The sequence below is a fragment of the Humulus lupulus genome, chromosome 2 (assembly GCF_963169125.1).
Source record: "Humulus lupulus chromosome 2, drHumLupu1.1, whole genome shotgun sequence".
Lineage (NCBI taxonomy): Eukaryota > Viridiplantae > Streptophyta > Magnoliopsida > Rosales > Cannabaceae > Humulus > Humulus lupulus.
In genome coordinates this window covers 33,102,028-33,118,523 of record NC_084794.1, presented here as the reverse complement: position 1 = coordinate 33,118,523, position 16,496 = coordinate 33,102,028, and the positions used below count along the sequence as shown (strand labels likewise).

The 16,496-nt window shown below is 37.4% G+C and overlaps 2 protein-coding genes across 2 annotated transcripts in view; one reads left to right on the top strand and one right to left on the bottom strand.

The window, feature by feature from the left end:
* Window positions 1-9,361: 9,361 nt before the first annotated feature.
* On the bottom strand, window positions 9,362-11,773 carry LOC133817637 (xyloglucan endotransglucosylase protein 6). Its single transcript, XM_062250209.1, has 4 exons — window positions 11,482-11,773; window positions 11,212-11,312; window positions 10,369-10,562; window positions 9,362-10,009 (listed from the first exon to the last, which is right to left on the bottom strand). Exons 1-4 carry the CDS (start codon window positions 11,756-11,758, stop codon window positions 9,589-9,591), a joined length of 993 nt encoding a protein of 330 aa, XP_062106193.1. The 5' UTR covers window positions 11,759-11,773; the 3' UTR covers window positions 9,362-9,588.
* Window positions 11,774-12,059: 286 nt separating this feature from the next.
* The window catches only part of LOC133814118 (uncharacterized), a 66,425-nt gene continuing 61,988 nt past the window's right edge, over window positions 12,060-16,496 (top strand). The window contains exon 1 of the mRNA XM_062247116.1: window positions 12,060-12,285. Within this exon, the coding sequence (XP_062103100.1) occupies window positions 12,060-12,285 (226 nt within the window). The remainder of the gene's footprint in view (window positions 12,286-16,496) is intronic.

Here is a 16,496-nt window from a genome sequence, read left to right as displayed (position 1 = left end):
TAGAAGCCTTTATTTGACCTAGGGGAAATATGGTCATTTGGCAAAAGATATGTATCATTTAAAGGCTGTAGAAAATGTATGAAAAGAAAACAGAGCATCATCATTCTCATCTTTCTTTCTCTCCCGTACTTATTCCTCCTTCTTCTTCCTTTTGATTTTTGAGAGCCAATTTGAGGTAGCAAGCTAGGAGAGCAAGGCTTGAGGGTTTAGGACTTTGGTTCAATCATTGAAGGATATCTAAATCAAGCTTGAGGTAAGATTTCATCCTTGAATATAAGCCATACTCTGTTTTTCTTTATAGTTTTCAGCTTATAGTTTTGATGTGGATAGTTGGAATCAATGGGAGTTTTTGTGTAAGATTGATTGGGTTTTGATGAGGGTATGATATAGATGATGATTTGGGGTTGAATTGGATGTTTGGGTGGTGTTTGGGATTGATTTGGAGGGTTGGTTTTAAGAGAAATCGCAAAGAAGAAGAACCAGAAAGTTTCTGGTCTGTTTTTGGCGCAGCAACTCCATTCTGGGCGCAGCAGCGCTAGGCAGGGCAGAGAGCAGGGCTCTCTGACTTGGAAATAGGGCTGCAACACCATTTAATAGGGCTGCAGCACCATTTAATAGGGCTGCAGCGCCACTTAATAGGGCTGCATCGCTAGTCCATTTTTCAGCAAACCTATTTTAGGGCTCGGAATGATCCTTAAGGCTCGGGGATTGGTTCCTTTGCCCCGTTTGAGTGTATTGAGATTCCCGAGAGTGCGAGATGGATCCCGGGAGTGTTGTTTTAGATTATAAACCTTTTTATGATTTATTTTATTGATGGGATTTCCATATTTGGTTATGACTAGGTGACCGCTAAAGGATCAAAGGGTTGATCGTTCTCAAGGGTCGTTCTTTTACTAATTCTTGCTCGAACCTAAGGTAAGAAAACTGCACCCTGTGTATATATGACATGCATGGCTAATCTTGATGCATGTTGGTTGATGATTAAGCATGACATGCATGGCTATTCTTGATGCATGTTGGTTGACTATTGAACGTGACATGCATGGCTATTATTGGTGCATGTTGGATTGTTGGATATATTGCATATGATGCATGAGAAACATGTGATTAGGACATGCTTTGTATACTGAGTCTGATATCGTTCAGAGCTTGAGTCTCTGGGGTTATGCATGGTCCTAATTGTATTAGTACCTGTTTAGTAAGCATGCTGAATACCTTGTTTATGAATATTGAACATGTGATATATGTTTGGTGGCATGACTTACTTGTGTATGGCACTGACTAGTCAGGGACCGACCCTAAAGTTGATGAACATGCATTGAATGGCTTTATGGCATTAATGCTGGACCGACCCTAAAGTCGATGAACATGCATTGAATGGCTCTATGGCATTAATGTTGGACCGACCCTAAAGTCGATGAACTTATAAGCGCTTGCCTGGTCTAAGACCAGATGATTATGGCCCTGGTGACTGTTTGTCACATGGCTAGGGGACGCTGTCCATAGTTACGACTCTAGAGTCGGGAGGAAGGTTATGATGGTGACCATTCACCATACACTTATCCTGTTCAAACTTATGAAAGGTTCTCATATCAATTAAGCCCTGGTGACCCTATCGTCACATGGCAAGAAGGAGTTGTACCCACTTTTGTGACTTTTGCTACGGTCACCTATCTATTTTGGACTGATAGTCCTGGATGATTATTATGACCATTGTTGATATTATATCATGCTTTATTGTGTTTTCTTGCTGGGCTTCGGCTCACGGGTGCTATGTGGTGCAGGTCAAGGCAAAAGGAAGCTGGACCATCCTTGAGCTGGAGAGCTTAGGTGATGACGTGTACATATGCAGCTGCTCGTCTGCCATGGCCGAGGTTTAAAGTGGAACTAAGGTTAAACCCTGTGTTGCCGCATCTAACGGCCTGTTGTAAATATTTTTCTGTAATAGACTCTGAAATTGTATTTTTGGGATCCCAATGTATATATTAAATGTTCTAGTGAAACGTTACATCTTAACCAAAAAAATTTAAATCCCTAAACCGCTAATCATACTTAGTTACACGATTTTGGCCAAATAACTCGATTAGCGAGTTTAGTACTGTTTACAAGGCACACCGTAACGGTCCCTAGAGTTGGGGCATTACACTCCTTTCTGCATCAGGCATGCCGGCGAGGAGCGCAGATCTCAACTCCATGTCCGAAGTTGGGTTTGGTCGTAGCCACAGGCCTAGAAAACATTAACAGTGTAAGACATTGTGGAGGAGAACACTAAGTGAAGAGGTCAGCCAGTGATAGGAAAGTTTTACCTCCTCGTGCGAAAGCCAGTTTGTCCGCAACCATGTCAGCAGTAAGGAAGTACTCTTGGTAGTACCTTCCCACGTTTGAGATGTGGGTTGTGTTAGTCGGGAAGGTGCGCCCAGTTTCCTGATGACAGAAGTGGAAGAACCCCGTGCCTTCTTGGTTGGGGTTAGATTTGAGGTCGAACAGGTAGTTGACCTCATGAGGCGATGGCACGAGCCATTTCTTTTGGTTGTACAGGATATAGAGTGCAGCGAGCATCCTATATCCGTTTGGGGTTATTTGAACGGGGGCAACTCCAAAACAGTTGGCCACCCCCTGAAAAAATGAGTGAAGAGGCAAGGTCGCCCCTGCCTCGATATGAAACCTCGACCAGGCGTTGAAGGCACCTCCAGGCAGATTCGCCCTTTGGTCTGGTTTGGGTCTGACTAAGGTCACCCCTGGGAGACCGTATTTCCTTAAGTAGTTGGCGATCATTCTGATCGTCACCCTGCTTTCAGAAACTACATACCACTCAACATCCGGCTGAATGGCATGTCGAGGGCGGGCATGTCTTTGGATGTTAAGGTCGGGAGCATTTTCATCTCGACCACTGGTCGAGGGAGAATCGGCCGAAGCAGCAGGTTGATGAGAAGGGTCAGAGGTTTTCCTTTTCTAGGCCTTGGATTTGGTGCGAGCCATATTTCAGGTCAAGATTGGGGAAGTGTTTGGATTAGTACGAGAAAATGGAATTTCGGGTATCAAAGACGAGGGTTGTTCTTCGTCCTCGAGCAGTTGAGCTAGCAAATCGTCGTCGATGGGTCTTTCTCCTCCCCACGGGTCTTGCATGTAAATTGCAAACAGACAAAGGAGGAGATAAGACGCACAGCCTGGGAGCTTATGTTGAAAGTAGGAATAACGTTGCTTGCATCTACGACCAGCAGCATTCTAACCGAAACACTAAGTTTTATGTGAACAGTTTGAAAAATGGATCAAAAAGTATAAGTACAAAGTTTTTTCTGAAAAAAGCATTTTCAACTCCAAAGGGGCGGGAAAAACCCAGTTTTTCAGCTAGCCTAAAAATTGAATTTTTACTTCGATTTTACGCCCTAAACCCATGATCCTGACTATCAAAACTGATTCCTAACTTCTACAGAGCAACGCTACACTACCTTATCAAGCATCAAACGGTATATACAATATCCTCACAGATTTCTACCCAAGAACACCAAAAGTTTCAGAACTGAAAAGCAGTATGCATGGCGTCTCAAAGGGTTTAAAAGATGAAGAAATTTACCTGGATGAAAGTTGGAGTTTCTGAAATGGGACAACTTTGGGCTTGCAAACAAAGAACCCTTAAGCAAAGTGACGGGAGACCTTCGAAGTTCTGAGCTCTGGGATGGAGTTCTTGAGAGTTCCTTGCAGGAAATGGCGAGTAAAAGGTTAAAAGGTGAATGAGAGGATTATTTATAGAAGTTGAGATGTGTTGAAAATGGGTGATCATGAGTTACCTTTTTCAAGGCATGGGGGAGTGTAACAGCCGTCAGAAAGGTTACTTGGAAACTGAAAAGGCATGATTGGACGTGATTAGATCACAGTTTTCAAGAACGCATGAGAGGCTCTGACAGATTTCGTGGGGCATACGAAAAGTTAGTTTTCTAAGTTTACTTATTGCTGGTCGCAATAAATAAACTTGGGGGGAAAATGTTTATCCAAAAAACAGTTGTTGGTGATGTGGCAAGAATTTCCGACACATGGCAGAGATATTTCTCGCCTATCAACCAGGAATATTTCTGCATACGAAGATCAAGTTTTATATACGACCAGACTGGTCGTATACTCCGTACATTTATGTAAAGATCTGTACAGTTGTAATGATATACGAGAATATCTCTTCATTATGACCTGAAGATCCATTTATTAAGGAAATATATTATCATTCGATTCATCTAATCCTTCTTTAGCCTATAAATACATAAGAAATAGCTCAAGGAATGGATCTTTTTCTCTTTTTCAGAATTGTATTACTATTATCCATTGTTTGTATTGTTTTCTTCTTCTAAGGTCTGTGAAACTCAGGAACCCTAGTTCCTTGATCACACCTTTGGAGCCCAATACCAATAATAGTATCAAGTGGACGTAGGGTATTACCAATCACTGGGGCCAAACCACTATAATTCTCTGTGTTCTTTATTTTCCATTAGATCATTTTCTCAAGCTATATATTATTTTTCTATCATTTTCTAGACTCCGTGTCGTTGACCAAAACTCGGGTCAACAGTGCTAAATTTGGAGGTTTAGCAAAGTTGCATTTTGAGCAAGAATCAAGATTTTCTTCTACAAAAGTATACAAAATGTTCGAGAAGAACACATTTGGCAGTGGAGCTACTTTTATCCCTAAAATTGGAGGTGATGGGGAAGATGATTTTAATGCCCCGAATTCTCCGATATGGTTTAATGGTGGGATTAGTAAGCCGGGGGGGGGGGGGGGGGGCATACTTGTTTAATTATGCCATTAATTGATAAAATGCATGTATATGTGGATTATATTATAATATGATGTTAGATGCATGCATGTGAGTCCATATTTTTAATTACAGGGGTGTGATGGTAATTTGGCCCATTGAGGGTAAATTGTATATTTGTATGCATGTCGGTGATATATGTTAAGACCACATTATAATGTGGGTTTGTTCGAGCCATTCGGCATGAGACGACCATGGTATGTTAATTAACGGTTTGGTCATAACAAGTTTAAGTTCGAGGCTCGGGAGGAGTCTCGGGGTGATTTTAATGATTAGAGCGTTACCGGGCATTAAAGGGTAACGAGATATGAATTATTGGTGTTTGGGGTTATTGAGAATAGCGGAAATTGGAGAGCGTTAATTATGATTAACAAGATAGGTTGGAAAGGACAAATATGCCCTTGGAAGCCTTTAGAAACCCTTGAATGACCTAGGGGTATAATGGTCTTTTTACCCCTGGGATAGATATTAACTGAGTTCAGCAGTAAAGTTGATGAGAAAAACAGAGCAAGTTCTTGAGCTTACCCGTACCTTCTCCCTCCTCCATTTCCTTTGTGATTTTTTAGCTCTTGTTGGGGATTCAAGCTTGGGAAGTAGACCTTGAGAGTTCGGGAGAGTGTTCTACCATTGAAGAGCAGCACAACCTAAGTTTGAGGTAAGTTTCCAGCCATTAGTTTTCTGGTATACTCTGTTTTGATGTTAGTTTTCAGCTTGTGATCTTGTTGTGAATAGTTGGAATTGATGGAAGTTTTGGTTGGGGTTTCACTTGGGTTTTGATGAGGGGGTGTTATAGATCAAGTTTAAGGGTTGTATTGGAGGTTTGAATGGTGTTTAAGCTTGGTTTGAAAGGTTGGTTCCAAGAGAAATCGCAAGGGAGGAAAAACAGGGATTTTGGCTGAACTGGAGGTTGGGCCACGGCATGGCTAGGGAAGGTCGCGGCCCTTGAAGAGTTCTGAAGTTGGCTGCCTCTGTTTGAGGGGCGGGCCACGGCATGGCCAAGGAGGGCCGCAGCCCTTAGTGGCTTTTTGGCCAGAAATGGCTTTTTGGCTCGGGGATGTTAGTCTTAGGCCTCGGGGTCGATCCTACTACCCGGTTTAGTTGTATTTGATGTCTCGGAGGCTAGGTTTGGGTTTAGGAACCCTTTGTTATTCATTTTATTGATGGAATCCCATAATTGGTTATGACCAGGTAACCGCTAAAGGACCAAACGGTTGATCATTCTCAAGGGTCGTTCTTTTATTCATTCTAGCTCGAACCAGAGGTAAGAAAACTGCACCCCATGTGTGACATGCATGGTTATTCATGAGGCATGTTGGTTGTGTAAATGTGGACATGGATTGAATATTGAATGCTTAGCAAATGTTGCCCACTTGTGCATGGTACTGACTTATTAGTCAGATTTGGCAAAGGTGCTAGTATCAACTGTGAAGCTGTGACTTATTAGTCAGGTTCGGCAGTGGTACTGGGCACTGGTCACATAATGCTGACTCATTAGTCAGGATGGCTTTAGCGTGTTCAACGCAAGCCAATAAAGATTAGATATAATCAACTTTCTGCATTGGATGACTCAAAGAACATTAATGCCGGACCGACCTCAAGTTCGATGAACATTATAAGCGCTTGTGTGGCTTACCCATCAGTCACTCGTTTGTTAAAATAGAGACTTACCCATCAGTCTCTCATTTGTTGAAGGCTAGTGGCTTACCCAACAGCCACTCTTCCATTTGAATTAGTGACATGCTTGTCAGTCACTCAGTATGGTTTACCAGAACCTCAAGTGATAATCACTCATCTGTTTGAAAGCTATGAGCTCTATGTGATTATAATGATAATCATTTGATGATGTTTACATACAATACTGTGTTTTCTTGCTGGACTTTGGCTCATGGGTGCTATGTGGTGCAGGTAAAGGGAAAGAAAAGCTCACCCAGCCTTGAGTGGAGAGCTTAGGTGGTGATGTGTACATATGCGGCCGCTTGACCACCACGGCCAAGGAGTTCTCAGAGGAACTAGGGGGTTTACCCTATTTTTGCCGCTTAGGTCGGCGGGTTTGTAATTTTGGAACAGTAATGACCTTTTTGAGTTGTAAATAACTTGTAAATGTTCTTGTGGGCCCATGAATAGTTTTATGTATCAAATAAAACATATCATTTCCTTTTTTATTAGTTTTCACTTTAGCCTGTTAATAACACTTAGAACACGTTTTTAACCAAATGACTCAGGCAATGAGTCAAATTTCCGATTCACCGTTCACTGTAACTGTTCTGGGGTAACCAGGACGTTACAATGATGGTTGGATTATCACTTTTGTTCACAATGAAGAGACTGACATATCCCAAGTAATAAACTTTTCCATTACTTGGATCCCTTTTCATTTTATGTTAAATATTAATTTTGGCTAGTTAGATTGTCAATTTTGGTGGCTCATGGACACAGAGAAGTTTTCTGGTGATCCAATTGCCAAAACTACATTGCCATGTAGAGTTCCATATGGATTTCATGGAGCTTTCATACCATAATCATTATAGTCTATTATGATGCGTACCTAATCTCAGAAGCTTATGAGTACCTGTTACTTAGAGTTATGTAATTACCCATATTATAACATAAGGTCCCCAAAACTTTGAAAATGAGTAGTAATTAGCATTAATGATAACACATCATACATGATCATAATTTTTTTATTGAAAATTTAATGAGGAAAAAAGTTTAATCTACTGCTCGCTTAATGATTGTTATTTATATCATAATTATTATGACTGCTTTTTGATATTTTATATAGGTGGAAAAAAGTGATTTGCTGAAAACTTTTGGTTGGAGTTCCAGCCGGCTGGACACTATTGGAGAGTACCACTTTGTTTATGACCCTAATTAAAATATGATAAGCACAGGAGATTATCCATTCATAGTTGGTTTTTTTATTCCCCATTACGCTCAGCCATTCATAATTTTGGTTTTAATTAGCTTCATTGTTATTATTATTATTATTATTATTGTGTCTTGCTTGGACAATGACACTTCACTTGTTTTTGTTTTTTTTATTTTTTTTGGCCTTAAAAGGTTCAATTCAAAGCTCTCAAACATGAAGGTTTTTTTTAAGTGATAGTATATGTCTTGATTCGTTTAGCTAGTTATTAGTTTAAAGCCACATGAAAAATGTCTAGATGATGCATGGTAGCATACTAGCATGAGTCACCTTTTCATTGGCTTTGCTATGGCACCATTTTCTAAATACATTGTGTTTGACAAATTTACACAAACAAATAATATACCATATATTATTCTTTTTGGTGGGATTTTGTGAGTTTTACTTTAACGAGGGCTAGTTTTTGAGTATCAATTTAATCCCCAAGAGAAAAAGTCTTACTTTCCTTTTATCATCATTTAAGATGGCCCATCATATTTATTTATTGATGTTTGAAGATAATCATGATTCCCTTCCCAACCACCCTTTTCATCTCTCTCTCAATGAAATATGTGGAATGAATTATTGAAGCTGAAAGCATTTAAAAAGCAGAGTAGACCGGACTACAGAGTAAAAAATACAAAACAAAATCAACTCTAATTAATTGATCGATCGTGAAAGCAACCGACATGGTCCAGCATACCTTTTAACAGTGTTAAGTAAATTATTTAGTGATAAGTTTACATTACATCCAAAATGTCACATGTTTATATTGGAATTTGCGTTGTCGGGTGATTATCTTTGAAGAAACACATTAATCAATTAATTTTCCCTTACTTTAATAATATTCTTTCATCGAGATGAAAAAGGTAATAAGATTTTGCTAAATTAACTTGGGATCACAACAAATACAAAAGTTAATGACATCAACATATGTATTAAACCATTTCTTATGTGGGTGTGTTTAGTCTCAATAAAAGGTCATTAAAGACAGAATACATGGGGTTGGGACTTGGTGGCGGCATATCACATTACTCAAGCAATAATTAGAAATTAGTATCAGTCATAACTATTCTTCTTTAATAATGTGCAACACATTTATATCTATTACTCATAAAAAGTGTCTAGTTATTATATTTCTTTGAACCACATTGATTGATAGTGTCATATTAAGACAATAGAAGGGGGCTCTATTCGGCTTAAAACGACAATTCAATTGTCATCAAATATGAATGGCCGAAAGCATTTTCTTTCATCACTAGATGATTTGAGGGTCCCCTCTTTTCCAAGGCCTCGTATAATTTCTTCGACAATTTTCCTTTTTCCCCTCTTTTTTTTTGCTTTCTCTGAAAATATATATATATATATATATATGAACTTATCTTTATCGTTGTGGGGTTTGTGTTCTGATTATCTCTGGTTCTGATTATCTCTGCCAAAGTAAGTTCTCTTTAATGATAAATCCTCAAAGTCCCCCCCAAAAACATCCATTTAAACATTCCAGGACCACTCCGCCTAATTTTTTCCAATCTTTAAGTGTTTCATACCCATCTCCCACCTACCCCATTAACCAAAATTTCATATTGTTGTGTGTTTTCTCCTTATCCAATGGTGTGGGATTATTTTCCCTTGACGATAATAAGTTAATAAAGACTTTTGCAAGTAGAAACTAAATCATATTGAAAACTAATCATATCATACAACCCTGAATTTTTAACTACATAGACCACCCATCAGAAGGAAGAGTAAACCAACAAAAGAACGAACATAACCAAAAATTAAAAAACATGGAGAAACATGTTTTTATACACAAGACATGCATAACTTCGATCCCAGCTCCACTTTTTTCTTCTTTTTACAATGCCCCAAGACCAACATGGACTAGTGGCGGTGGTGGATACATTCAGTTGGAACGGCTGGGAACCTAGCGGTATCAGAGCAGTAGTCATAGACCATGTGGTTGGCACGAACCCACATGAGCTGGTGGCTCTGGTGCACGTTAAGTTCGGACAACACTGGCTCGTCCCACCAGAACCGCTTCTCGGTTGAGCTCCTGCACTTCTTAGCGATGTCATCAGCTGTAACCGATGCTGGGCATTCACAGGCATTGATGTCAAAACCCTTGTACGAAGCGACGAATGGAGCGTGGGACCAGTCTGTCTTAACCCGACCCCCTTGTGTGGCCCAGTCGTCTGCGTTCCATATGGAGCTGTACACCCCCATGGCTTGGTCTTTTGGGAAAGGAATACCCTTTTCTTCCAAGTTAGTGTGCACCCTAATTGGGGTCTCATCTATCATAAACCTGAGAGGAAAATCAAGCTAACATGTTAGATTCAAATATCAAACAAATACACAGTTAAGTTTTAAACCATTTTCGGTATTAGTTCTGTGAAAATCATCTAAAAATAAATGCTTTAATTGTAAAGCCTGGTAAGATGATAGGCCTCGGAGATCAATAGTAGGGGACCTCATTAAGTCATTTTTAGACGACAGCGATACAAGATTCCATGCCTTTTCTTCATGGTTAAAGCTTCTTTTTTAAAAATACAAACTAGCATTTGAAGCAGTGGAACTCACTATTCACGCATGATGTGACATTGGCACAAATGAAAAACTATCAACACAAAATGCATACATGAGATGTTGAATCAAAGGGCTTACACAACATGGCGCTCGTTCCAGAAGATGGAGTAGGAATGGAATTCCGTAGTGGGGTCAAACCAGAGGTTCAATCTTTGCTCTCTGTTACCAACTCCATTCACGTAGAGATTGGTCTGAACTGAGTAAGGTTCTCCAGTGGTGTTTCCCAAAAACTCGAAATCAAATTCATTGTGAGTTGGGCCTTCTGATGACATCTGTATCAAAAGACAAAACAACAAACAAAAGATTAACATACGATCGTCAGGTTGCAATAATGTATTAATTAGATCTTTCGATGGTTGACTAATCTCAGTCATACTCATAATCACATATATATTAATATATCTTATAAGCATTAAAAGATTTTGGTACACGTTGTTGGTAGTTACAGGCGATTACAAAAACAATAACTTATAATAAATGCTGAATTTAAGTCAATACAGAGATTCACAAGAAGAAAAATACAAGGCAAGTAGGCTCTAGTAGTAATAGTGATAGTGGTAGTAGCCTACTCATTATATCAAACAAATCCAAGATAAAATTGACTGCAAGTGGGAAAAAATGATTCTAAACAATAGAGTAATCTCTGTTTGTGAATAATTGAATTGGGGGACCCCACCAAGGCAGCCATGGGACCACATAAAGTAACTATCAGCTGAGCTGTCCTCACAACATTGCAAAATACGAACGAAGGTCTATTCAAGAATAATCAGCGGACTCAAATATGGTAACACCAATGAAAGAGGCCATCAACATTTGTTAAGTGTACTTAAGCTTAAATGTGAGCACTTAACTTGTAATAACAGCATTAAGGAAAGATTCAAATGAATAAGAACGCAAAAACTTGTTAATATATATACTTACGTAGAAAGCAGTAACGGTTCCCGCAGAATCACCCTCTATAAGCTTTATCTGAATGGTAACTTTCCCAAACAAATACTTGTTCTTTGATTGAAATCCAGCTCCTGAAAAAACCCCCAAATAGAACAATTTCGTCAGTTTAAAGAGTGATCAAACCAAAAAACAAACACAGCAAAACCAAGAGATAAAACCATTAAACGATACTTAAAGCATTATTCTTTTCCCAAATGGATTATATTACTAATAACGTGTTGATAGGTTATGGCAAAGTACCAGAGTGGTTGTCAAGTTTGAGCTTGAGAAGCTCTCCTTCATAGGAGAAATGGTCTAACGCCCAACTGGGCTGGAATAGCTCATCAAATTTTGCAGAGCTAACCGAGCCCACCAAAACCACAAGACCCACGAACAAAACAACTAAAGCTGCCATAAGAGAAGCGCAGAGAGAGAGAGAGAGAGAGAAGAGAATGAAGAGCAGAGGAAGAAGAGAACGCAGAGCAGAGAGAAGAGTTTCTTCTACTTCTCCAAGATGATCTGTAGGGACAAGCAACATCACCGGCTTTTATAGCCAATTCTATTGGCTTCTTTCACAAGCCCCTTTGGTTTCTCTCTCTTCTCGAATTGGCCATTTCATTGGCCACGTCATCAAGATATGTCCCAGCTGGACAACCACGTAGTACACAAATTCCCGTAAGATGAGGGAAAAAAAATCCGAGTAGGGGTCACAAAGAAATGAAATTAAAAAAATATAGCCGTTACCAAATTCCCCACTTAGCTGGACAAAAGCTGGGCACTGTGCGAGTGGTCACAGTGTACGGCACTTAGCCCAGCACAATGAGTGCAGATTCCAACCAATGATAACGCTCCACGTTGCGATTAACAGCTGGTTGGCCAGGCTGTCCAGTTGTCACTGGCGATACGAGTTAAAAGGGGCTCCCTCTTTTCCTCGCAAAGCTTCTGCTGCATGGCTTTGGAATAATCCGACCAATCCATTCGCGAGTAGAGATACGTTGTGTACTCGCCATGCGGAAACGACGAGCGTTTTGTGGCGAGTGGTGAAACAGTTGCAGTGCGATGTAGGTGGGCCAGGAACGGTGTCGTATCGCTTTATCTTCTTTGTCATTTGTTTTTTACTTTGGGGGAGTGAGAGAGAGGAAGTGCCAGCTGGATAGTTGGATCGCACTGTACAAAGCCACACATTTTTTACATTTATTATTGTTATTGTTAAAGCCAAAAAAAAACAGAATATTTTTTAAATTGTTTCTTGAGATTAACATTTAATAAAAATTAATTTAAAATTTCTATTTACTAAAGAATATGATATATTGGGATGTGGGAAATAATTGAGAAGATTTATAATATAGAATATGGTTTTTCAATTCTCTTGCTAGACCAATGGAAAATTTTGCAGACTGCGAGGATGTTGAGAAGTTGGTGAGTGGGTCTGCAAAATTGGTATGTGACAGATTTGGCAACCCATAAAGTTATGGTCCACACACCAAATTATGAAAATGTTACTTTTCTTTTGTTTATTTATTAATTAACTTTTGGGTAGATATTTTTGCTTGCATGATTCATCTCAGAATGTGTGAAAATAATTCACATTTTCTAAACTTTGAACAATAGGATTTTCATCTCAAAATTAATAAAGTTTATTTCTTTACATAATCCTCCAATCTCATAGTAAGTAAAGAAGAAAATGGCAAAAAAAAATTAGCTAAACATTTTATTATTAGTAAACAAGATGATCATCCAATTTGAGGTTATCTGAAGAATTTGTTTTTAGTATATTTGTTTTGAAAAATACCTATAGTGAACCCGCATGTGTATAGATCTAAAATTAATGCATAACTAAATAAATAACACTTCACTATTTTTTCAAGTCAATTAAAAAACTTCTTCAGGCTAGTTAATATTATGTCTAAAAATCTAATAAAAAAAATTCCTTGCATAAACAATAACAAAATATAAGAATGTGTAAATTTCCAAGCACGTACAGAAATTTATTAGATGATTAAGTTAGTAATAATTGTATAAAAACATGAACTGATTAAATACGTGACCAGAGAAAATAAAGTGTCATAAAATACAATCAAACTCTTTTAAATTAATCTATATCAGCAAGATTCGGCAACCAATAAATAAATAAACTCGTCGTAACTAATTCTAACTAACAGATTTCTTTTTATCAATCAAATATATTTTACAAATCTCAGATCTCATTTACAGAATAGTTCGTTCTACTTTTTTTTTTAAATATTAAATATGTTTTATAGTTCCACTTCTTTCTTTTATTAGTGCACAAGCACTGGGTGAAAATGAAACAGAGAAATACAGAGAAAAAGTAAGACTTTGCTTTTTTTGAACTAGTATTTAGTGTGTTACAAAAATAGGTCTAATGTCATATATGTAAACAGTGAAATGAAGATGCAACATAGTGCATAACAAAAAGTACTTAACAATTAATTTGTAACTAATTAAGAAGCTAAGCAGTTAAGACACTCACAAACTCAGTCTCAGTGTAACTCTAATATCTTTCAAATATGTTTTGTTTAATGAAACGATTCACCGGAGTTGCAAGAGCTTTTAGGGGATATAATTTGGATAACATTTTGTTTTAGAGAAAACTTGTTTAATAGATTTGGGTGTACTATAAGTTGAAGAGAAAATAATATCATAGAGACCATAGATATTAGAGTAATAATTTATCAAATGCAAAAATATCTCTCGTAAGAAAATAATGCATAAATATCTGGAAAAGATGTCTTTTAGCTGGTAAAGGTTTAAAAATATCAGTAATATGTACGGTGTTTTGCACGAATTACTTGTACCACAAGTTGAGAGTAAAGAAGAAGTGTTCCACACACCCCTAGAAAGCCCTTTTATATTTATTATATTTTTTTTTAAAACAAGAGTACAATTAAAGAGAAACATTTCACTGCTATAATTTTGAAAATTAAAGAGAGAGGAAAATAATACATAAAGATCCCACGTGAGAGAGGTTATTTTGTGGGGCTATTTTCAGTACAGTGAGCCGTTGGATATAATTGGCACAGCTGGAGCCTGGCCTCGGCTGGTTTAAATCTCCTTCATCCAAACTTCTTTTTTCCTTTCATTTTCTTTTGGCTTTTTGGGATAACATTTAAAGCAGGTTTCATTACAGACTGTCAATTTGGTGTGACTGAACCACACACTTTGATAAGTGTATAGCCAAATTGCATTGATTTCTTGTGTAAGTTGAGTTGCAGTGGATATGATTATAGATGGATATATCATTAATCATGAATCATGATGAAACAAGCCTTAAAATGATTACCATATTTCATCACATTTTCAGGGCCTATGTAATAATTATATATACATAGTGCATACACTACTAGTGCTCTATAATATTAAGTGGGGTCACACCTTCATCTTATAGGTATATATTTTTAACTAGAGTAGTTCATCCAATATCTACTGCCAAATTTGACTTGCATGTAAAATAAAAGCAAACCAATCCATACAACATATATAATGGACCACCATTTTTTTAGGGATTATCAACAAAGAAATCAAACAGATTGTATAACCAAACTTTTAAAAGTGTAACATTATATGTCCTTATATGTATCTAGAATTGTTCTCACCACATGATAAATAAATTGTTAGTTCTCTCCGGAAAAAAAATAACTTAACTAATGTTTTAAAAGGCAAAATTTGATGCTACAAACTTCAAAATTTCATCTACACTTTTTTTTTCCTTATTCATTTTCTGTCTACTCAATTGAGATGTCACTTTAACTTCAGTATCATTTTACTGTGAAATGAGGTTGTGATTTACACAAATAAGCGCTAATTGGCATCTAGCCGACATCTTATTAACATTCAACAATAATAATGACCAAACACGAATACATGATAAATGATAGATGAAGAGGTTAAGGGTTAAAATCTTTATAGTTTAAGTTAAATATTAATTATAGTGATTTAATTACTTTGTCTATTTTATTTTGTTCTTCTTTTTAGTTTGGATCCCCTTTAAGGAGGGTGAGCTGCAGTGTCTTTTATTTTTTAATTCGAATGTGACTAAATGTCTACTTTACTTTGTATCCCATAACTATAACATTTTGCATGTGAGTCATAAAATAGACCATATATATACAACCTTTCTTGTGGGTTCATTTGGATAGGAATGATAGAATTATAATTTACAATAATTGATGACGTATTTATTGACTTTATTTAATAAAGGAAAAAAGTTGAATTAGATGTGATCCAGTGTATTAAAATACAAAAAATTAATGAAAAATGGAAGAGGTGCATAGATGTAGAGAGTATAGGTGGTAGAGTAGAGTACACGCATTGTTGACGTTAACATGTCTACCATCATGATGATACCTTTAATACTCACTCTCTCTTAGTCTGTGACACATTTGAGCTCTCCTAAGCTAATTATTACTTTCTTTTTCAGAATGGCTTTCGATAAGAATTTCTTACTATGAGTCTGAGTTCACTATTATTGTTTTGGTATGTGTACTCGGGGAACATCATCCATTTGGCTCTGTGACAAACCAATAAGATACGTACACGTAGCCCAAAAATCTTAGGATGGTGCTTCAATAAGGCTTAACATGGTATGGTTTGCATAGGATAACAACAGAATCAAAAGAAGATGAAAATAATAGGGAGCACGTGAAATTTGGTGATGAAATTTGAGATATTGGTGATGGGAGTGACGGCTGTTTTTGTTGAAAACAGGAAGCAAAATGCCAAAACTGAATCGAAAATCCTACACGCACGTGATTCTAATAAAATATATATGCGTGGTGGAATTTCATGCCCAATATATTAGGAGGTCACGTGCTGACACTAAACACACATTCACACTAGCTACTCAACACTACGCTAAGCTGCACACTCCTATTCCTCACTATCAAGTGGCATTGTCTGCCGTTTTGTGAAATAATTGGATTGGTCGTGTGTCGTTTTGGATCTAATGAGTTGGAAATTGCATAATTTTTATTTTTACTACTAGCAGAACACTCTTCAATTGGTTGATAATCTATAAAAATTGTAGAGTAGTTAGTTTTTACAGATTACCGATCAATTAGAAGAAAAAAAAATCACTCACTTTCCAGCATTTTTTATTGTAATTGTATTTTGGTTGATGTAGTTGGTCAGTGTACTAAATAGTACTACTCCCATTTTGATGTATATATTTAAAATGAGGTGGGATTTAATGGTAATGGAAGTTTCTTTTAGGTAATTGAGAATTCACGGAAACCTACAGTTACTCCAAGACATTTTAT